The sequence below is a fragment of the Oreochromis aureus genome, linkage group 9 (genome assembly GCF_013358895.1).
Source record: "Oreochromis aureus strain Israel breed Guangdong linkage group 9, ZZ_aureus, whole genome shotgun sequence".
NCBI classification, from domain to species: domain Eukaryota; kingdom Metazoa; phylum Chordata; class Actinopteri; order Cichliformes; family Cichlidae; genus Oreochromis; species Oreochromis aureus.
Window position 1 is genome coordinate 21,896,996 of NC_052950.1, and position 23,211 is coordinate 21,920,206.

Consider the following 23,211-nt stretch of genomic DNA (forward strand, 5'->3'; position numbering starts at 1 on the left):
GCGGTATCAAGAATCTGGGAGATAGGCCGGTGCATTTTTAATTTAGTTTTTTAATGCAATCGTAGAGAGTGAGATGACACCTCAGAACACCTTTAGTGTGCTGGTACTGGTTTTCAAGAACAAAAGTGAAGTGCTGAAGTTTGCTGAAGTTTATGAGCTGAGTTCAGCGAGACAGTGGTGAGGTGTGCAATAGGAGTGACAGATCGGTTCAAGATGCATGTGGGATTACATCAGGGATCTGCTCTGAGCTCCTTCTGGTTTGCAATCGCGATGAACAGGCTGACAGATGAAATCAGGGGGTAGTATCTGTGGACATATTGTGATGTGTAGTGAGAGTAGGGAGCAGGTGGATTACAGGCTGGAGAGGTGGAAGTATGCTGTGGAGAGAAGAGTGTGGTTTTCTTTAAATATTTAATATTGGAACAAAAAAACCCATCAAAAACCTTTAAAAAAACATAACCTGAAAGTGCAGCTGTCATTTCATAAAAATATCCATCCAAAAAAGGTAACAACCAGATATCACAAATGATTCAGTGTATTCAGGCTGTCAGGCCTTGAGTAGTTTTAAATGTCTGCGCTCCAATTAATCAAGTAGATTGGATTACAGAAGTTTGAATCTCTGCTGGAGCTGCAAATGTTTTCCACCACTGAAAGTACAGTAAATGAAATAAAACCTGTCAGCCTTTTTTCTCATTGAGTTTATTTATTGGCACTTTGATAACATTTTAACCTCTACTTTTCAATTCAACTCTATTTATATAGTGCCAAATCACAACAGCACTCAGCTCAAGGCTTTTTAGCAAGCACTTGGTGACAGTGGGAAGGAAAAACTCCCTGTTAACAGGAAGAAACGTCCTGCAGAATCAGGCTCAGGGAGGGGCAGCCATCTTCTACCTTTGAATACATTTTTACCCAATTAGCTTGAAGTGGATTTTAACGAAGATGTGTATAATTATCAGACACAAACCACAAACTGCTTTAATTCCATTTTAATTTTCATACACGTTATCACACACACATTAGAAGCAAGCAGTCATTAGACATAAATGTACAGAGACAGTCAAACATAAATATTTATGATTTTTGCAAGTTTAGAGTAGAGTGACTGAAGGGAAGTAATATTTATTGACCAATGCGCTAAGTTGACATGAGAGTTCAGTAATAAGACTCTAAGTACACCATTCATTACTTTTTCATCTCAAGTATTCCACTTCCCGGCCCTCGTCTCTTCGCACTGCAGATATTACAAAACTGCAACCCAGGAATCTGAGACAGGAAAGAGGGAAAAGTTACAGGAAGTTATATTTGAGCTTCTCAGACAAAATACCCCAGCACCAATGTCTAAAGAGTGATACAGCATATAGAGATGTCACTTACTGTTCCTGAAGATGGCAAACACTCCTTATGAAACATGTGCCTGCAGTGGAACACCACCACGTTGAAGGTTTTGGCCATGTCTGAAACACACGTTGCAAAAATTGGCAAAGAAGAGTTTTCAAAGGCAATACAACATTAAAAACAGATGAATACACCTACATTACATGACTCACCTGAGGGTAAAATTGAAGTATGACATGACTCACAAATGTTCTCCTCTGAAAAGAAAACCAGCAACGTTCTTAAGAGTCCAGTTTAATATAGCTAATCTCAAAAGGAGCTGCACGAACACCAAAGCGCACCCACCATCAACCCTGACGCCTCTCATCTGTGTTCGATGCATCTTCTGGAGCAGGGAGAGGGAGTCGGCCACCAGGATCTTTTTGCAGCCTTCCCTTAAAAGAATCTTGGAAACAAGAAATCAAACGAGCTGTCAACAAACAGGATGAGAGGTACAGAAATCGGCGAATTAAGCAATTTAAAACCACCCACCAATGAGGTAAAATTAAATTCTAACAGTATAGTCATATGAAAAAGAAAATACATCTTTACTGAATTAAGAGGGTGAGAGAGCAGCCAGGTGCTGCTAATCAAACTCACTTGATTAACTGATCATCAGTGAGTGTGAGCATATCTATAGAAGCAGAGGTTTGAGCAGTTTGCCGGTCTGGAGCATTCAGGTGTGTTAATGCTTAATGTAAGTTAATGCCAAGGAGGAAAGACATCAAAAATCATGACCTTAAAGTTCAGTGTGGGAAGGTTTATAAACCAATTTCCAAACTATTTGAGATTCATCATTCTACTGTGAGTGGAAAACATTCAACACAGCTGCTAATCTCCCCAGGACTGGATGTCCCAGCAAATTCACTCCACAGAGCAAGAGAAACAGCAAAAAACCCAATAGCTACATCTTAGACTCTACAGGCCTCTGTTAGCGTGTTAAATGTTCATAAACGTATGTTTGGACTGGATGCCAGGAGAAAACCTCTTCTCTCTACATAGAACATGACAGCATAGCTTAGGCTTGCAAATGTGGATCTGAACAAAGGCTTCTGGAGCAAAGTCCTTTGGACAGACAAGACCAAATTGGAGATGTTTGGTCATAATGCACAGCACCGTGTTTTGGCAAAAAAAACCACAAACGCAACATATCAACACGAAACCGTCACACCAGCTGTCAAGCATGGTGGTGGAGAGGTGATGATTTGTGTTTGTTTTGCAACCACATGGGCACCTTGCAGTCATTGTTTGACCATGAAATCATCTGTAAACTAAAGTATTCCAGAGTCAAATGTGAAGCCAACTGTCTGACAGCTGAAGCTCAACTGAAACTGGGTCACGCAACACGACAATGATCCCAAGCACAGCAGCAAATCTACAAGAGAATGGCTGAAAAAGAAAAGGATCAAAGTGTTGCATTGGCCCACTCAAAGCCCAGACTTCAAGCTGACTGAAATGCTGCAGTGAGACCCTAAAAGAGCTCTGCATAAACAAATGCCCACAAACTTTAATGAACTGAACAGCGCTATAAAGAAGAGTGGGTCAAAATGCAAGCACAATGATGTGAGAGACTGGTAAAGTTAAACAGAAAACAATTACTTCAACATATTGATGTTAAACATGGTTCTACAGGCTGTACTTATTCATGGGACTGCAGTCAGTCAGTTTATTAAAACCTCCAATGACTACGCCTGCACCTTAACTCAGACATATTTAAAATGTCTCTCTGGTTTTATATCTCTTTATACTCGGTACATGTCCCTTGAACTTAGAACCAACTATATTATTGAAAAGGACTGTGTTTTAAGCTTTAAATGATCAATAGGATCTTAAATCAGGATTGCCCTACCAAGGGGTCTAATCCGGACTAGATGCAGTGAGGAGGACATACTGTAGTTTGCACCAAGAAGCACTGTGATGTGAGTTGTCAAGAATGGATTGCATTCTTTTCAGAACTACTTTCAGCTTTCCATATCACACCAACGTAAGATGGTTAAGCCAAGGAGTTGTGGCAATGTGGTTTTTTGAGAAAGCAGACTGACAAAATGTGGACAAACAGAAGAACTGTTGAAATTTCCTTCATTTATTTCTTAAGATATTAAAGCATATGTCCTTCATCCTATAAACGGCGCAGTAAATTTGAAAATTTTCAAAATAAAACTGCACTTGTTTAGACTAAAAAAGGAAAATATAGTTTGGTCTGTTTTTCTGTTTGCTATTTTTCAATGGTTTGACTGGACTCACCCACTTGAAATATAACTGGGCTGTATGTGACCCATGGGGCTGAAGGGTGTGGAAATTATTTCTGGTTTCTTAAAGATAAATTTCACGCTAATCTTTGGGACGCATGTCTGACCTGTAGATTGTAGTCATGAAGGATTTTCACGAGGGAATCTCTGAGGTTTGGGATCTCCATGCCTTCCTTTATGCGTCGGATGAGCAGAATAGGATCAACATGAGTGCCGATATTATTGAGGAGACCGGTGATGAATGCTGGAGTAAATAAAGTAAAAAGCAAGAGATAACTGAAGTTCAGATTTATTGATGCACAGGTTTACCATGGCTGACTCGATAGGAGATTTGGTGACATACGTGGTTTGTCAATAGAGTAAGAGATGAGATCATCCCACAGCTCTGCGTCATCCTGGTCTTTAGCAAACTCTATGGCTTTGTCAACATCTGCCAGCTCCTCCATGATCATCTGCAAGGCTCGTCTACAGTTTCCCATCCTGCCTGAGAGAAACATGTCTGATTAGGTTCCTTATCTTTTCAAATAAGAGTACGGACCTTAATCATTAATCAACACTTACTGAGCAGGAAAACTGTCTCCTCCACAAAGTTTCTCTGCTGGCAAATCTCAAGAGCCTAAGGAGGCCAACAAAATGACTTATGTTACCCAATTTCACTTCTAAAGACGTGAATTTATGATTGGATGACATATACCTTTTCAAGAGGGCAGTGGGTGCTATCTCTCAGGAAAGGTAGGAGATTTGGCCGGTCATATTCGGCATACAGGCCTATCTGTCGCTCGTGGTACTTTTGGCCTTTGTGGTGGTCCCGTTTGAACAGTTTATGGAGGTACTGTGGGCAAAAGGCTGGTCAAACTCCCTGCGTTATAACATCTGTGTTCAATTCAGTAACCTAAGGTGCTCAAACATAACTCACCACGTGCAGAAGTCCAGGCCTGTCTGCTAGTTCTTCCACCACCTTGTCTATCTGTTGGAGTCAAAACATAATCAGTCACTTAGAATTATTTGTTTAAATCAGGAAGATAAAGAAGATTCAAAGAATTCAGAGGTACTTACTGATATCTTGTCTTCATTATCGAGAAGCATGTCAACAGCTTTCTGACAACATGAAGTCATACAATTTAAATGGTTTAAATGTATAAGAACAACATTATAAGTAACAAATAAAGGGGACCTCAGTCAGTGATGACTTTTTACCTCTTTGTCAAAGTCCATGAGGAGTACGATCTTGTCCTCAATGGAAGAGAAAAGGTCGTGTTTGTGGATCAGCTGGTAAACATCTTTGTGCCTCAGTCTCAGGTAGATTTCTAAGGCTCTGTCGTATCGCTGGTCGTAGGTGTACCTGAAACAGCATTGAACACCAGCAACTCACAACAAATTTAACATGATATTCAAAATCCCCATATACCAGTATCATTTCCTAAATGTTGCCAATATAAACAAAGGCAGTTGGAGTTTAAGCAAAGCGTAAAATATAAAAGACATTTTTTAAAATTTGACCTTGAAGAAGAGGTCAGAGGTCCAAAGTAAGGTGATATTTACAATCCCCATATATCATTCCATATACTATATGTTATTAATACAAACAATGGCAGTAAGAAATATAGACCTCCACACCGAAGGTAAAAATAATGCAATCTTTTATTTAATTAATTTCACTCGTACATGCTCAAGTGGTGAAGTAATGTTCAAGTTAAGACCACTCACAACTCAGCCAGCGTGGTGAGCAGCGTGCTGTTGGTGGGATCCCTCTTCAGGTGATCGGTGACAGCCTGAACGATGGCCATGTTATTATAAAGATCTCCCGGCCATTCCCGGATCAGGGTGGCAAAACCCTTTACAGACAAAAAAGCAGCACACACTATCAGCCGTCGTACGTTCATCATGCCAAGACTGCAAACGGGTGGGGGTGTAACCTACCTCATAGTCAGTTTTCAGGAATTCATGAAGGATCATTTCATAAATGGCTGGTCTGAGACGCAGATCTCCTCTTGGCAAATACTGACTGATGGCCTAAAACATGACAGAAGCGGCACCACATACAGCATAAGAGACATAACTTTCCACAGGGCAAGCGTCGCACTTCATTGCAACTTTATAACTACTTTAGTGGTGCCTTCAAGGCACAGCTGTTAAAACCTACCTTGAGCTGTCCAATGGTCTTGAACCTGTACACTTCATTCTCCCACAGTTCCATGTTTTTCCCAAGGACCTTTTGACACTTTCTGAATCAAAGTAAATAAATAAATACATTTAAATAAAAAAAACAAACACTTAAATCATTCAAATGATAAAAAGAATATTGTGCTTTTTACATTTGGCCCTTTGAAGAGAAAGCATAAGTGGTCCAATTATATGAATAAAGATACACCATTTTAGTATGTAATACTTCAAGCTCTAAGTCAAAGGTCAAGGTCACACAAATTAGGAAAAAGCTTTAGTTTCTATGGGATCATCTCCAAATTTGAAAGCAATATATTAGTCACTGATGGACTTAAGCACTTTCTTTGGTTGAGCTCTTTAAAACATTATCTTGTTCTTTACATATCTCACGCAAACACTGCTCATCTGCAAACATGCGGGACTTACCTCGCAGCACTGTCATAGTCTCCCGTGTCCACTAAGTGGTTGATGTAGTCCATCCCAATCTTCTGAACGTCGTGCCTCTTAATGTTTTTGAAGCTAATCTCCGCGGCCATCAGCGCCTCCTGATGTCATGGTTAAAAGCGCAGTAACAGGACACAAAATCAAACTCTGACCTTGCAGCCGTTAACCTTTAGCAACCCTCATGAAATTCAACAACACAAACCTCGTATTTCTTCTTTTGGACCAGCCAATCAATATGGTCGTCCTGGTCTCGCTCCTTTGCCACAACGATGTCTTTGGGACTGATGATATAGAAGAGTGACTCTCCCTCTGAATGCTCTGTTGATGAAAATACATTTATTCCTCTGCGTACTCCCACATTACAGCTGACATTTGATAATCGATGCATAATGAAATCAGGCTGCAGTAAAAGGCAGCGTGACATTTCTCTGGGAGCAGATTTTATAGTCTCACCGAGTCGGTAGTCTCTGCACTCGTTGTCCTGGAAGTTGCGCACCGTCAGCGCGTCTGAAGAGATCTCCTCACAGCTCTCGGGGAGAGGCTGGATGATGTCGAGGCGAGGCCGCGCACATAACTCCTCATCCTGCGAACATAGGTAATGATTTTATATCCGACTTAGGTTTTTGGACAACTACACATTTGTTGTGCACACTTTTGCAGACTTTCAGCTTTAATTTAAGAGTTTAACAAAAAGTTTAGCATTAACTGATTAGAAGTTAACTTTTTAGAAGCCATTTTTATACAAAGCCCTCCATTTTCATACAATCAATAGTCATTGTAAAAAAACAGTAACATAATTGGAAAAATTAGGATTGTTTTTAACACCTGGGTGAAAATGCTTTGTAGTCAAAGACTACAAAAAAAGCAAGGCTGCTTTTGCAGTTTGCTTTGGGCCGCTGTCCATTTGCAATATGAAGTTCTCTCCAATCAGTTTTGCAGCATTTGAGTAAATCTGAGTACAGAGTGTTGTCCTGTACACCTCACAATTCATCCTGCTACTTCTATCAGCAGTCACATTATCAATAAACACCAGTGACCTGGTTCCAGTGGCAGCCATACATGCCTGTGCCACAACACTGCCTCCACCATGTTGCACAGATGATCTGGTATGCTTCAGATCATAAGTTGTTTCTCTTCCCATCATTTTGGTCAAAGTTCATCTTGATTTCATCCGTCCAATTTTTTTTTTCATGACTCTTTCAGGTATTTTCCAGCAAAGTCTAATCTGGCCTTCTTCTTGAGTGTAACCAGTGGTTTGCACCTTGTGTAAATGCACTATATTTACATTCATGAAGGCGTCTCTTGATGGTACACCATGACAACGACACATCTATTGCCTCAAGAGTGTTTTTGACATGGTTGCATGTTGCAAAGTTCTTTTTCATAACCATAGAAATAACTTATCATCAACTTTAGTTGTCTTCTTTGGTCTCTCAGCCTTTTGGTGCTGCTCAGCCGGACAGTGGATTCCTTCTTTTTAAGAATGAACCAGATTGTTAATTTAGTTAATTAAGGTTTTTGCTTTTTAGCCTAATGATGACCACTTACTCTGACACATCTTTGGACTTCATATTGAGAATTCCACTAAAAAGATACCACATAAAAGTGCAACGCTTGGAATCAACTACAGATCCTTTATCTGCTTAATTTCTCATGGAGTGACGAGAGGTACAGGCCTCACCTGGCAATGAAACTCCCTGTCACTCTGAAAATTAGGTACTATGAATAAAACAGTAATACAACCTTTCTGGAAAACCCACTGAATTAAAGCTGAAAGTATGCACTTCCATCTTGACTGTTGCATTTACAATCCAGTGTCATGATAGACAGACGCAAAGATGCACAAAAAAATGTCTAACAACTTACTGACTTTCTTGTATGTTAAAAAAAAATATTATTGTTACCATTTGATCAGAGTTTTCCTTCACAAAGAACAGGGTGACCAGCTGATCTGCCAGCGGTGCCAGCCCACAGATGAAAAACTCGGTCTCAAAAGCAGAAACTAAAAGAAACAAAAGATCATTTCTTCAACAATCCACATGTAAAGAAAGTGAGTGAAAAACAAGTAAGTACAAGGTGAAATATTTCATCCCTTTAATGTCTCGCATTATTGTGTAGTTATACGTAAGTGTCCTTCTGTTTTCATACATCGATTGAACTTAAAAGGATACGTGCATAACGCAACCTTTAGCTTTACAACTACTAAAGTAAGCAACTATTAAACTTTTTTGTTTCTCAGTTAAAGATTTTAGAAAGCAGAAAAAGGAGAGATGAAATGCATTTATTTCATTTCATTGTTTTTGGATCTTAACAGCACGCACAGACTGAACCCGAGCCCCATTTCAATTTATCTAAAGCTGTCTGAACAACAGGAACCTTTCTTCTTGCAGCACTGCCTTCTTCTGCGGTTGATGTGGTAGAAATTTCCCATAATATCAGATTTACATCTATATTTTGTGCCCCAATCAGCCCCAAGCTTTAAAACCAAGCCACTCCCGAAAAGTTTTTGCAGTGTGAGCCTTTGTCTTGCCAGAGGAGCATGAACTGCAATTTAAGTTTTCAGGCCTTGGGAAACAACGTCATTCACATTCCCTGAATTTTTACAATCATCACTATATAAACTGAGACAAAAAGCCCCACAGAAGTACCTAATATTCCATTTTCAATTCAATTAAGTTTAATTTATATAACACCAATTCACTGCAGTCATCTCAAGGCGCTTAACATTACCAAGGACGCCAAGAGAAGGCTCTTTAATTCAGCATTTGGGCCATGTTAATAAAAAAAATTGATTTACAAAGAGATGACAAAAGAACCGAGAAGATAAAACTGAAGAGAGGCTGCTGCCATCGGAGAGAAGTATTACCATGAGAGAGTGTTCTTGGTCTGCAACAACGCTCAGCTGAGAGGTATGTGTAAAAGTACAATGCACATAAATGCCAGAAGTTTTCCTCAGAAGAACAATCAATAATATAGGATTAACTAGGATGATCAATATCGTGACCACACGATTTCAATGATATGTCACATTACAGCTAAATTACGGGGCACAGAGGACGTGTGCAATCTCTAACTTATGCAAAAATATTACTCAGTGCACAGATTTCATTAACTCTGTGACTCAGAGTGTGCACATTTTTCAGTGGTCTCATATGTGGAAGACGAAATGGGGTGCTCTGTACCTATTTCCACATAGCGGCTGGGCAGGTCTCTCATTTCAGTTGGATTTCGCTCTTTCACAGCACAAATCTGAAGAGAAATAAGAAGATTAGACTGAAGGCACGCCACAGCCGGCGCCTGTGATTAATATTAACACGAGCAGGAAACAAAGCAAACCTTAATGGAAGAACCCCAGCCGACAATGAGAGTGGTGTTGTCCTTCCAGCACAGGCTGCACGGGTACATGTCGGGCCTCAAACTCACATTATCCCTCAACACATTGGTGATCCTCTGCTTTGTGCTGATGTCATATATTTTTACTCCCTGAAGGTAAACAAGCAGCATTTTTGCATACGAAGCCGTGCATACAGAAGGACCGGGGTTCGTTTAACTGTCGCAGAGATCTCACCACATTGTTGGCCCATGCAATCAGGTTAGCTCTCCATTTGATATTAGTGATTGTTCCCTCGCCCTCATGTAGAACCGAAGTCTTCCAGCGATTCAGCCAGTTTCTCTCATACAGAAGGAGCTTTAAGGGGGAAAAAAAGTAAGGACATTTAATTCAAGGGTGCAATATTACACCCCAGCCTACAGAGGGCAGTAGATGAACAGTGTATTATACTGGAACAAGCGGTTAGGAAGCTATGTCTGATAAAATCATGAAGTAAAGCCCTATTTTACTCCACATGTGCAGACTTAATTCCACTTTGGAGCATTTAAGCACAAAGAAAATAAAGATGGATGGCTCAACGTGAGTCAACCTGAGGGAGAAGCTTCACCAGCTCCACTGGTGGACGAAAACATTAAACATCCACATGGCCGAGATCGTTTGTGAAGATGGTGTTGAAAATGTGTCGCTGATTTAATACATCCTTCTCATCATAACATGGATACACGGCATTAACTGAAGGCGCCGTGGATAACAGTGTAAGATACACGAATAAGTAAGTTCATTACTTTTTGCGTGCACCGTCTTTATTCTTGTGCCGTCTCGAAAAAGCTATGAAAGCTCCGAGAGAGCTTTGAGTGATGTGCGTGGCTTGTGTGTTTTTAACCACAATGCAATGTGGCATTGACGGCCCTGAGAGCTATTTCATGAATTAAAGCTTAAGTTAAGTTTTCAGGCCTTGTACCGCACCTTCTGTGGAGGACAAAGTCGTTCACATTCCCTGCATTGTTGCGGTTCTCACTATATAAAGTGATACAAAAAGCCCCCCAAAAGTGCATATTATTACCAAGGTGGCCGAGAGAAATTTGTATAGGCTCTTTAATTCAACATTTGGGCTATGTTAATAAACAGTTTGCTCGACAAAGAGATGATATGACAAAAGAACTGGGGAAACAAAATTGAATTTCCTTTGACAGGATGTGGCTCCTGTTGAGGGGTATTGATTTTCATCACAGGCAACTTGTGGAGGCCTTCACAACTTGGAACTGAGAGAAATCAGCGCCAATTGAAAGAAAATGGCAAAGTAACACTAACAATGGAGTTTTGTGGTAAAAGTTTTTCCTCGCCCCTGTTGTATAAATGTCAGCACACTTTATTTATAGGTGGTTTGTGCAATGGCGCCACATCGGTGCAGCTTGTAGTAGTGTAATAGGCGAGCGCTAGTAGGGTAGCTGGTTTTACCTCAAAGATGAAGAAAAAAAAACAGAAAATGACAAATCTAATGTCTAATATGCTTTTCACCTTCTGCGATGACATACCCAGCGGAGGCAACTTCCAGAGAGAGATCACCGTATGCGCCCGGAAATCCTAAGACTATGTACCCTCTTGATAATGACATCTATTTGCTGTGCTTGTGAAGCATTGCCTTTCAAACACTGTTGAGCGAACAGCACTTTGTGAAAATGGGCAGCTCTCCCGAGAGCACTCCAGCGAAAAGACAGAAAAGTAAGAGCCTTTCACACCAGACAAAGGCCTGCGCGTCGCCCTCAGCCGAGCCAAAGCGAGACGGTGTGCAGGATTCGGTTTCACCCGGACACAATCAGGACGCATTATTGCAGCAGGAAATGTCTTGAAAATGGCGGTTTAAAAAAAAAAAAAAAACTGCGTGTAACAAGCGCACGAGTAAAAAGTACTACTCAAACCTACCTTGTTGCCCCCGGTGACAAACTGCTTATAGTTGGATCTGGTGAACTGAGGGTGTAATGCGACCACCTGTGAAGAACGTTTAACAGTTTAGAAAAGCGAAATCTCTTCATTCTCTTTTCCATCCTATAACACTGCAAGTCTGCAGAAAAACTTACTTTGATGGGACAGTCAAAGTTCTCGTGGAAGCCCTCTCTTGTGTAGAGGCCGAATACTTGAACCTGGAACAGAGACGGTGCAGCAGAACAGCAAGCAAAGGTGAATAACTCAAAATTTCTCCTTTAATTGCTGCCTCTGCAACTATCTGAGGCCAGCGGGGGGAAGTGTGGTCAGAAAAGACTTTTGATTGGCTCCCTACTTCTCCGCTGGGTCACCAATTAGTGGGGCCAGTTGATTCTTCGAACCCTGCAGGGTTTACAGCAGAAATTCTAATCGTGGACTGACCACAGCCTCAGTTGGCTACAGTAGCCTTTAATGTACCATTAGAGTACATGACGCCCACTTTTCCTCTACCTGAAGCCCCCCCACCACCACCAAAAAAAGATGGGGAAATAATATAAAACTCTGACGCTATCTCATCTCTTGAACCGCAGCAGTGGTTAAGGATTAAGTTAGATTTCAAAGGATTATCAGCCAGCTGAATTGGTGAGGGCAAACAATTGCTATAGCATTGATTTTAATTGTCTGCTCCACTTTTTTTGCGCGACAAGATCTTGTTTTTGCCACCAGAGTGCTGGAAGCAGGGGGAGGGCGATATCAGAGAGCATATCTTGACTGCAAAATCCATGAAGGATGGTGGTAATGATGAGAAGAGACAAGATAACAGCAAGGTGGAGAACATGGAGAGGGTATCCATAGATGGGCTGATGGCTGACTGACAGCTCAACGGCTCTGAGTGCAATCCTTCCCTCCCACCCCTCCCCACTCTTCAAAATTGTTACAAGCTTTTTATAAATTCCCGCATCATGAAAAAAATATGGGGCTTATGTGTAGATATGGAGAAGATAAAACTCCAGGTTAATGCACCGAGTGCGGAAGAAGTGCCGTCTAAAAATTCGCCGCTAGTTCCAAATCATTATGATAAAGTTTCAGGCTGATAAGGTGAGTTTATATGAATCAGAGGATGAATTATGAAAGATGAGAAGCACTGATTGGTGATTTCATTTTTTGCTGCAGGCCCAGAGATCAGTAGCCAGCGGTGATGAGTGGAGAGATCTCACCTTCCCATCCTCGGAGCAGATGCCCACATGCTCTCCACTTTCATCCAGACTGATCTGGTTGATCTTCACTGAACTCTGCGGAGACACAATATCACGGCATCGTTTTTTTAAAGAGGTGGGCGAGTATCATAGTGGATGGCCAAATGTTGCTAGCTGACATTTTACCCCAACTAAGTGAAATGCCAGGAAAAAGAAAAAAAGGCAATGGATGCATGGTCCCATATGTGTCAATGCATAGAGAGTGCATTAATACTGAAAATGTTAGGGGTCCCTCTGCTGCGGATGCTTTTAAATTTAGGGCTCTTAAGATAAAAGGATCAACTAAATGGCATAAATTACAGCAAATGTTACTTTAAAAACGTCCCTAAAGTGAAGACGGTGCCTCGGTGTAGACTCGAAGAGGAAAGAAGTTGTTTTGCTTATCATAGATTTCCAATTTTTCCAAAGCAGTTGCTTCAGCTATTTGGTAATCATATTAAATCCAACAGCTAGAGCACAGCTGTGTCTCTCCTGTTCTGTGAAACAACCTCCCTGTTTCGAGTTATGATTTTTTTAAAAACTGGCAGTAAGTTTCTCTGGTAAGTAGCACTTGAATCAACATGCTCAGCAGGCGCACGACATTTGAAAACACGAGTGCAGGTACAGTAATGTAAACCCACTCCTCCCTGCCTACCAAATCAGCCCTGATTACTGAGTTTTTGTTTTTTGTTTTGTTTGGGGTTTTTTTTTGGTTTTGTTTTTTTGACTTGTAAATTAAATTATTGTTCAGAGTTCATTCCCTCCAGATCAGTGGAAGTAATGTAGTAAAATAGTAGGAGTAAATTAGAGAGAGGCAAGCTCATTTCTGGGTGTGAAATCTTCCTTCAGGGTACTACGTGAAATCTCAAAATATCTCCTTTTGCTTCCACATGGGATCTAAACTGTATTATTTTGTCTGCAGGGCCCGAGTTAACACTGTTGACTGTTAGGTATTTTTTTCAGGAATATAAAAGTTTCATCAGCCAGGAGGAGAATTGCATTTTTACAATGAAAAAAAAAAAAACCTCTTTGGGTATCTGATCAGCCAGTTGTGGTTTTCGACTCAGTGTTTAGCTTTACCATGAAATTATGATTCCATACATACTCCACTTAGACCTTCAATGATTTAACAGCAGTATCAGTCTTGACCACAGCACTGTCTGTCTCACTACTAAAGCTTTCTGTGTCATTCATATAACAAAATACAGTTTCTGAAGACAGCAGAACTAAAAACAATGGCTAAAAATGGGGTTGCAAAAACCTATGTTATCCAGCCGTCAGCTTCCTCGAGCTGTGACCTCAGTAAACACTTTCATGATGAGTTTGTGGTTTAATTTGTCAGTTTCCTATCTTATTTATTAGCTAATGATGTTCTTCTGTAAACTCTGGCTCCTCTCAGGGTCAAAAATGATAACAAAGCAGAACGCGCTTATTTTGTTATTAAGTGTGCAGGGTACTCGATTACTCTGGAACATCCATGTTTCTTACGTGCTTTAAAAAGCTAAAGGAAAATTTATAGCGCTGCTTTGAATTACTAGTGGTGATGTCTCTGCATTACACATTGATGTGTGCTGGTGTGCATGACTCATGGCTAAAACTGAGCTGAGCATGTTGGAGCTAATACATCTTAAACAGCAGATGCCTAAAATGTTGGAGCTGCAACAGGTTAGGAAATGCATGAAGGACTCAAGACTTTAGTCTAAACACATACTCTCAGAGCTCGTAATAAAACAACTGTCTACGCTAGCAGGAAACTAGCTATTTTATTAGCATAATGAGCAAGCTAGACACAACAATCTACTAAATTTTGTTTCCCACAGGTATTATCCTTGTGCTAATCAAAATACTGTGTTTATACTAGATATTAGTACCAAACAGACCAATTACAAATGTAGAGGTTTGCATCACTGCAACTTGTAGTCAGATTTCTGACAATGTGCAGGTCAAGCTATATGCAATCTTGTTTCCACTAATCAAAAAACACTTTTTCCATGCAGAAGTCAAAGCTTTGTATTATTGTCACAAATGTGTGTTTTTTTCAATTAACTAATTCAAACTTCTGATGAAATAAGCTTAAAATTGAGATAATAACCTGAAATTTTGATTTGGCTCAGCCTGGCAAAACAATTTTTTTTCATTACCAAAAGCAGGTTTTCGTATGCTACTGTGTAGGGTATGAAGTGATGCTGTAGCCTGGCAGTAAATTTACTGCAGTACTGTACATTAAGTATAAAATGGCAATGGCCAAAATGCTCAGTTTGAAGTTTCAAAAATCAGACTTCACCAACCAAAAGGTGACGTCAAAGTGACTTTGCCTGTCTTTAATATACAGGCTATGGCTCTTGCCTTCTGACATGTTTTTTCTTTAACTTTATTTTAGTATGTTTGTTTTTTGGCTCTTTTCTTTATTTCATGGGTTTAATATGTCTTGGAGTAAAAATAGAATTGAATTCCAAGTACAGCAGATGAGTATCACTTTGATTTTCCAGGTATTTAGTTACACAAGAAAGTAAATTCAGATTTCGAACTGATGACATCACTGGATGAAAGGTTAAAGTTACGGAAACCTCAGCGTTATTAAAACTTTTCCTCTCGGGACCATGACTGCCAACTGATAAACATGTCAGAACAACAATATAATGTAGCTAGTAACATAAACAGCGGACTCTCATTGCATCCACTGAGCTAACAAGGCTAAAAAATGTTTTTCATGCAAGTAATTGGTTAACGTAACCCAAAGCATTTTAATGTACTCACAATTTCAAACTTCTGAGTAATATTTCCTTGGATGTCCAATAGGAAGACCTTTCCAAAATGAGTACCTAAGGCGAGAAACTGAAAGGAGACAAATGTAATGTAAATTAAACCAGAAGACACCTGAAATCAATTCCAGATTTTCCAGAAAAAAAAGTCTTGTGTTTATGACGGCTGTGGGAGAGGATAAAAAAAATATTTCCTGGATCTGCAGTGGCATGGGCAAAGTGGGGATTGGGTGGGCTTGGAGGCAAAACTGTGAAATTGCAGGGGGTGGAAAAGCCCTATTTATTAAAGCAGACAGTGTGAAATGGCATTTTTTTCCCCCTCAAATTAAAATGCTTAAGCATAATAAATGCACTGTACATCTGACTTCTTCCCATGCAACCCAATCACCTCCCTGCCCAGCACAAGGCTATTATTTCTACTGAGCAGCAACTGGTTTCCGTGTTTTGTGCTTCAGCAGAAGCGCACGTGTGCATATGTATGTGTGCGTGCGAGTGTGTACACGAGTCCACTGGGACAAAAAAATTATAGAAACCGGGGGCTTTGGCATTAGATTAAGTGTGTGTTCTTCCACCCCAGCCCCTGCTCCATGCCCTCCTCCTAATCCCCCTCCCTTCTAGACCAGCATGTGGATGTGCGGCGAGGCCAGCATGCTTCAGTGCAGTCTATAATGAAATGCTTATATTTACAGGCACAGCTGAGCATGTCAGACAGAGCCCCTGCAATCTCCCCAAATAAAATAACCAAAAATAAATAAATAAAGGGTTCAACCTTGTGAGGCGGAGCGACTTTTAAAGGGATTTATCAGAATGGAATTGTTCAAATGAAATTCCGATTCAGACACTTAAAATATGAGGCAACATAAGGCAGTATGTGCTGTCGGTGGCTTTTAGGGTTGTGGGAGTTTGCCACAGAAGAGGAGGGTGGGGGAGGGTGGTGGTGGTGGTGGTGGTGTGACCACACAGGTAGCTGGATGGCAAAAAGTACATAAGCATAGAAATCCCAAGAAAGACAAGTCAGATCAAATTTAAATTTTCAGCAAAGCAGTCCCTGTCTCTCTGTGGCACAGTTGCTGTTTTTAGGTTAAAAGAAGAAAAAAAGGGGGAACTGAATTCTCAAAGTACAAATAAATACACGAACATCAATAGTGGTTAATAAAACATCAGGTGAGGAGACATAACTGGGTATGACTTTTGCTCTGCTCAGGCGTGCAAGTGTGCCGCTGGTGCCACGATGATTAACCATCTCGCCGAGAGTGGCCCTCTTAAAAAACAAAGGGAGACGAGGAGCAAAAAATATGTAAGAGTGGGAATAAAAAGAGGAGAAGACAATGGTGCCTGATGCCTTCTGATTCACCTCCCTGAGAGGGAAAAGCAGGGGAAGGTGAGAAAATAATGGGTCTGCCTTTATAGATTCAACAGAAGGGAAGAAATCCAACTTTGAAGCTGACATCTCTCAAATGTGTACCTAAACAATGTGAAATGTCTGCGTGAGATGGGTGAACCTGACACGGAAATGCCCCTGCGGGTGGTGGATCATAACCTCTACCTTGTCATGGACGGTCATACAGCTGGCTGCATCGTTCTGGAGAATTTCTGTCATCCCGTTGGAGAGCCTCTCATACTTCAGCTTGGGCTCCTCCTCGCTGTCCTCCTCCTGGTGAAGAAAGCAGTCTCTTAATAATATTTTCCAACTGTTATTCTTGTTCCCTAAAATCCCCCAAATCATCACTGCAGTGAACAGAAATATGCAAAATCTTCACCTAACCTGATGTTGTAAATCAAAATCAGATTTTTATGAAACACGTTCTACAAAATATGACAAAACTTCCTATTTATCCAACGCTACATCTTTAAAGGTGCCTTATTTAGTTTTTGACCACTAGGGGCTCTATGGAGCAACGTTTTTACACACGAGTCCCTGATTTGCATCTTTTTTTTATGCAAGCACACAAAAGGGTATAAAAAGATGTGCACCACAATACCAACAGACAAAAAGACCATTTTACACCAGTTTTATCCTTTTTGACAGAAAACAAATGCAGTGATGTGTGAACTAAGATAACAGAGAAGGAGAAACACATCATTACTCTAGAAGACAAATTGAGCTTGTTTTTATGAGAAACAGTGAATGTCATTGTTACAAAAACAATCAAGAGGGCACCAAGAATGGTTAAATACTTTTGGTTTTGGTTATTGTGATGTGACTAATGTAAGCAAAATCACTTAAAGGTCAGTGAATTTACCTGTGCTTCTCAGAAGATACAAATAAAATGAAATAGATATAGTAGTCTGTGTATATACAAAGGCTGCAAATCACCTGCCAACACAATTTGAAATGACTTTTTATAAAGCAGTTTATGTTTAAGTAAATGGAATAATAATTTTGTTTTTATTTTCACCACGGCATTGAGAATCATTAAACACATTTTGTATTGGAACTACTCACTTTCTAGTATTGTGACATCCCTGCTTAATGTTTTTCTAAACTGATCAGAATTGGAGTTTATCACTTATCACACTTGTCATAATGCAGTACTAACAGCCGATCAACAAATTGCTGCAAATTATTAGTTTTTGCATGAATTCCTAAAAGCTGAATGAGACGATGAGAACATGGAAACATATTCATCTTCACTCAATTTGAAAATAATAAAATATTCATTTAAAATAGAGATGCTCTGATATTCTTGCCCACACATCATTATCTCACTATAAACATCTTATTATCATTATATGCCATTTCAAGCCTTGCTGACAGTATGGCAAATCAACAAATAGGGTTATATTAACCTAACCCTTCAAAGACACTGAGATAAAGAGTTGAATGATGTTTTTTTATTTATTATAAAGAGCATTTCCTTTTATTCCTTTTCCCCTGGTGCAATTGGAGGAATAAACAACAATAAAATGACACAAACAGCCATAATTTCTATTGTAGACCAATCAGGTTTTTCTACTTTGAATTATTATTCTGTTCATCAAAAGTGAGAAAACAGTTAAAAAAAATATTACAACACTATTACAACAGCTATTTAAATCACTGAATTACATTATACTTAATGATGAAATGATGAATAAGATCCTCACATTTGAGAACCTAAAAGCAGACAAAATTGCCAAATGTTTGGCAGTTTTACTTTAACCTATCTAATTTAATTCATTGCTATTTATCCATTTCTAATATGCAGGTAATGCACAAATTTACTGTATAAACATAACTGGGGTTCCTTACAGCAGCATTTATTGCAGCTTTCAGTCTCCAATAACTGTGATTAATCCATTTTTGAAGCCTGTGTACATGAACATATGTGTATAGAGGGATGTATGCACAAAGACAAAATTTCCATCACCTTGCATGAAATGCTTGATAAAACAATAAAAGCAACATCTTTTCATGACACTGTTCATCCCCAGTGAAATACATGAATTTATAGTCTTTTCATAAAGCAAACTTAAGGTATTATACTGTGTTACACTTTCCAGCCTGAGTCAACATTTGCGGCCAGTCACAGCCTGAATATTACTCATAATTCAGTTTATAACCAATGCTGCACAGTCTGTGGCTGCCCAGAGGGTGCATCAACTCAAAACATTGTCTGCCATTATGTGCTACTGGGTTGGAGGTGGGGGACAATAGCGTGGAAAAAATGTTATTTTCAAAAACAATCCTTTCCCACTCAACAACGCCATATCTAGGCTATTTCCTGTGTATTCTGGTTGTGAGATTTCTGATGCGAGGGCATTTGTCACGGGTTTCAAAGGCGTATCAAACAACAAAGGCAAACTTCATCCCCACAGAGAAACTACCCATTTTAAAACTTTTGCCATCTCTTGTAAGTTGCTCTTTGTTTTGTCAACTACTCAGCTGGCCTTGATGTTGTAACCATTTTTGCCATTTTCTTTTAGTATTGGCTGTTAAAATAGAGCATGAAGGGAAACATTCAGCTTTAAATATACTGCACAGCGAGGACCACACTAGTTGGAGAAACGAAGGCGTGTACCCTGTATTATTAAGACAAACAACAAATCATCAAGTGTCATAAACACAGTTTACACATAGGTGGCAAAGTAAGGGAAAGATCAACACATAATACATATAAAAATTATATTAATCACATGCTGCAGCCTTTAAAGTCAACTCAACACAGCTAAACAACACAGCAGACCATACACAGTGCTCTCCAGCTAGATTATAAAACCACCTCACTGAGTATTTCTGCTTCTAGGCGTTGTGCTTGATCATAAATTATGATAGAGAAGACGCACTGTTACAGGTTTTTCGTTATCATTTTTTGTATGTTAACAACAATAAAAGATATTAACAATAATCAACTGGGTATATTAAAAGACTACGTAACATATCGCTCACTTCCTCACATTTCTTATTGCGAGAACTGACCTTTAAAACATCACAAATTCAATCCATTAATACAGAAAACAGCCACATGCATTATTAACACGGCTGGTTATTAGGTTCACACTGATCCACTGAATGATTCAGTTTATTTAAAATAATGCAAACAATATTCAAACCAAAGTCACTCATTTGCTGTCCATAAAAGTTTGTTTTGTTTCTTTCCGGTTGATTAAGAAGGGAAAAAATATCACTAAAAGAAGTTTTTTTCTTCTTTTCAGGACAAGGTGCTTATGACACACTGTTACACAGTAATAACAGTTTTACAACTGCCATATATCAACTATCAATTTACATTTAAAAATATGATCTCTGATGAATTATGGCATTCAGAAACGTAGCATTTAGACACAAACTACTGAGCTATACATGTCACACCTGGGCATGTACAGGATAAAATACACAAAGTTAACATTATCATATACCCTAGTTAAGCACACCTTGTATGTTTCAGTGCTTGCATGGGTTCCTGCCTATATCAAACAAAATCAGGAGTCTGGTAATCATTTTTTTTCCCATCATTATATTTGCTTGTTTCAGTCCACTTGGTTTGAATTAAAGCCATTTCTTTACAGCTCTGAAACCAATGTTTTCTAACTTTGCTTTGTCCATTTTTTTGCAGGACTGTTCTTGTTTTCAAATAACTGGAGATCATACCTTTATCCTGATCATAGCATTAGTGGCAGCTTTATACTTCCCAGGATCCCAAATTCAGTAATAGACTTGTCAAATTCATACACCATCATTTCCTGTCGGTCTTGCAACCTGCAGTATATTAACAGTGGCTGTCTTGATGCTGTTATCAACAGCTATATTTAACTTAATTGCATTTATGAATTTCAATCCTAGCACGCATGGTGGTGGCACTCACACCAAACTCCTGATTTGCATGGGTCATGTTCAAAGACCTACGTTTATGAAACCAGCATATAACATGCTATAAAAACTTTGCTTAAACTGTTTTCCCAGCTGACATCAGCTTGGTCCTTTGTCCATAAAATTAAAGTGTGTCCATAATGCTGTTTAACAAATTAGCTTTTAGATTTTGGTACTCAAAGTGAACTTCTAGTGTTGAGGTTAAATTATAGAAAATTGCTAAAATGAATTTAATTAATTTGCTTTTTCTTTTCCAACAGTAGCACAAAGACATCATCAATTATTGACACTTGAGGGTGTGAACGATTATGTTGTTCCCATTAATTCTGGAATTAAAAGACCGCAGTCTAGGCTTACAGAAGCGTTGCTTCTGCCTGACTCTGTTCAGTCACTACATGGTGCAGAGATCCTGATTTATTGTGTGCTGTTTACACTGTCTGTGCAATATGTGATGACTGAATAAAACTAAAGTAAGCTAAGCTAAAATATGCATTAAACCATTTCATTTGCTTCTAAAGGAGTGGCAGAATCATGTAGAGCACTTAGAGCCTTATAGTGGTCCAGCAAGTTGCTAAAAATACAATGCATGATGTCTTTTCTTCCATTTATTACCCTTCATTCTCTACCTTTTATGTGCTTTTCGGGACCACAAAAGTACATTTTTTGACAGGCTTTTATGGAACTCACCCTTTCGTTTGTCAGCTGCTGGGGTTTCTTTTGATTTGTAACCATTTTTGCCATATTCTCCATCTACTGACAGCTGAGCTAAATGAGACTCCTCGTGTCATCATCTAGCTTAATGTTCAAGGTTCAAGCAAGACTCGCCCATTTGTCTGCTTTTAAGGGGAACGCTGTAGCTGTTAAATCTAACCATGTTAGTTTGTTTGAGGCAGAAAGAGGGGGAAATTGGTGCAATCAGTCGACTAATATGTTGCTTAAATCTATCGTTTTAAGGGTTTGATCCACTGAGCATACTAAAAAGCACTTACAAATCAGGCTTATTATTGTATTATGTTATTACAAATCAGACTAATCTAACCAAATCATGATGTTGATGAAGAGAATGCCTGTGACTTTCCAGAGCCACTGCTCAGACAAATTGTTACCCTGCTCATCTCTTCTGTTAGTAGAGTGTAGAGCAAACAGCCCCTCGCTGCCTTCATCTAGCGAGGCTGCTGTCAAGCTGGTAACAACAGCAGCCAGCTACAGTATATTGCAATATTGTAAGCAAATAATCACCTGTTTGCAGCAGCCACTCAGAGGAGACTTGCAATCCCACAGTCCAGTGAGTGTTTGTCCATGACTACTGAACACATGGTGCACAGACAGACCACTATTTACAAGTCTGGTTTATTTTCTTGAGAAAAAAAAATAGTAGCTTGAGAAAGGTGCAGGTGTCCAAAATGCAGCATATATCTTATATATGATTCCATCCTCTGCTACCTATGAAGAAAAATTCTCCTTCCTGTCAGCGTGATGTGTAATGTTATATTTTATTCAGCCCATGTGAGATCCTCCGAAGCACAGGTGTACTGTAACATGCCAGAGTTCAGTCATAATATTGATGGATCTGGAAAGCTATATGTAATTCATGAGTGTTTGACACCTCTCAGAACCTGACAAAGATCCTTTAGGGATCAAGCTGTGCTGATAAAGGCTATGTTATGTATTACAGCCCCTTCAGTAGGCAGAGATTTCAAAAAGCATCCAAACCTGACGGAAATATGAACACTTCTGTCACTGACAGTATATTATTGGTGATGCATGTCTACACTGACATACTGGTGCAACTGCATGACACATTCAAGTCCATTTTTTCCTGTTATTATTTTCTAAATATATATCAAGATTTCTTAATATAAATTCATCTTAGATGATCTAAAATGATGAGGTATTTTTGATTCTTACCTCAGACTCATCTGTGGTTTCCTCACTTGGATGACTGACCTAAAAGCAGAAAAATGTTGGGTTGCTTTAAAAAATATATTAATGTTAAAGCATGGTTTCAAAGGCCATGGCTATTTATTTAGACATTAAATACATACCAAACAACTGCAAAGCTAAATTAGCACCTAAAATGTTAGCTTTCTAAGCTAGAGAATGGCTTGATGAGAAGCTAAATCAAATGAAACCACAGCTGACAGCTCTCACAGCCACACTTTGAATGCATTTTTGATGCAAGTGCGTTTAAAACAGAAACATTTAGCTAGCTAGCGTTAGCATTTGAGCTTACCTGCTCCTCCACTTCCGCCATTGTGATATTATTTAGCGATATATCCAAAGGTAACAGCTATAATACTTTAACAAATATTTTAAAAAATATCCGTTAAATCTCCGATAAAGGTTTGTTTCATCTCAGAAACACCCGATTTTGCGTGACAGCAAAGTGATATTTGTTGTCGAAATCTGCTTCCAGTCATGAGCTAAATCACATGAC

General features: G+C 39.3%; 1 protein-coding gene across 1 annotated transcript; it reads right to left on the bottom strand.

Annotated features, from left to right (window-relative positions):
* Positions 1-987: 987 nt before the first annotated feature.
* vps41 (VPS41 subunit of HOPS complex) lies at positions 988-23,197 on the bottom strand. The gene is made up of 28 exons (XM_039617573.1): positions 23,008-23,197; positions 22,683-22,721; positions 17,031-17,138; positions 15,480-15,557; positions 12,705-12,779; positions 11,643-11,705; positions 11,488-11,553; positions 9,802-9,921; positions 9,570-9,716; positions 9,416-9,482; positions 8,138-8,235; positions 6,687-6,816; positions 6,436-6,551; positions 6,216-6,334; positions 5,770-5,851; positions 5,547-5,639; positions 5,334-5,461; positions 4,824-4,968; positions 4,683-4,724; positions 4,543-4,593; positions 4,321-4,458; positions 4,188-4,242; positions 3,970-4,110; positions 3,734-3,870; positions 1,684-1,783; positions 1,551-1,595; positions 1,378-1,457; positions 988-1,266 (listed from the first exon to the last, which is right to left on the bottom strand). The coding sequence occupies exons 1-28, from the start codon at positions 23,026-23,028 to the stop codon at positions 1,186-1,188; spliced, it is 2,565 nt and encodes an 854-aa protein (XP_039473507.1). The 5' UTR covers positions 23,029-23,197; the 3' UTR covers positions 988-1,185.
* Positions 23,198-23,211: the final 14 nt, after the last annotated feature.

Excerpts from the sequence above, each read along its gene's own strand:
- vps41 (XM_039617573.1), bottom strand. The coding sequence starts at position 23,028 with ATGGCGGAAGTGGAGGAGCAG. Across the intron at positions 22,722-23,007 it reads TGGCGGAAGTGGAGGAGCAG|GTCAGTCATCCAAGTGAGGA; the intron begins GTAAGCTCAAAT and ends TTCTGCTTTTAG. Across the intron at positions 5,852-6,215 it reads GACTATGACAGTGCTGCGAG|AAAGTGTCAAAAGGTCCTTG; the intron begins GTAAGTCCCGCA and ends ACTTTGATTCAG.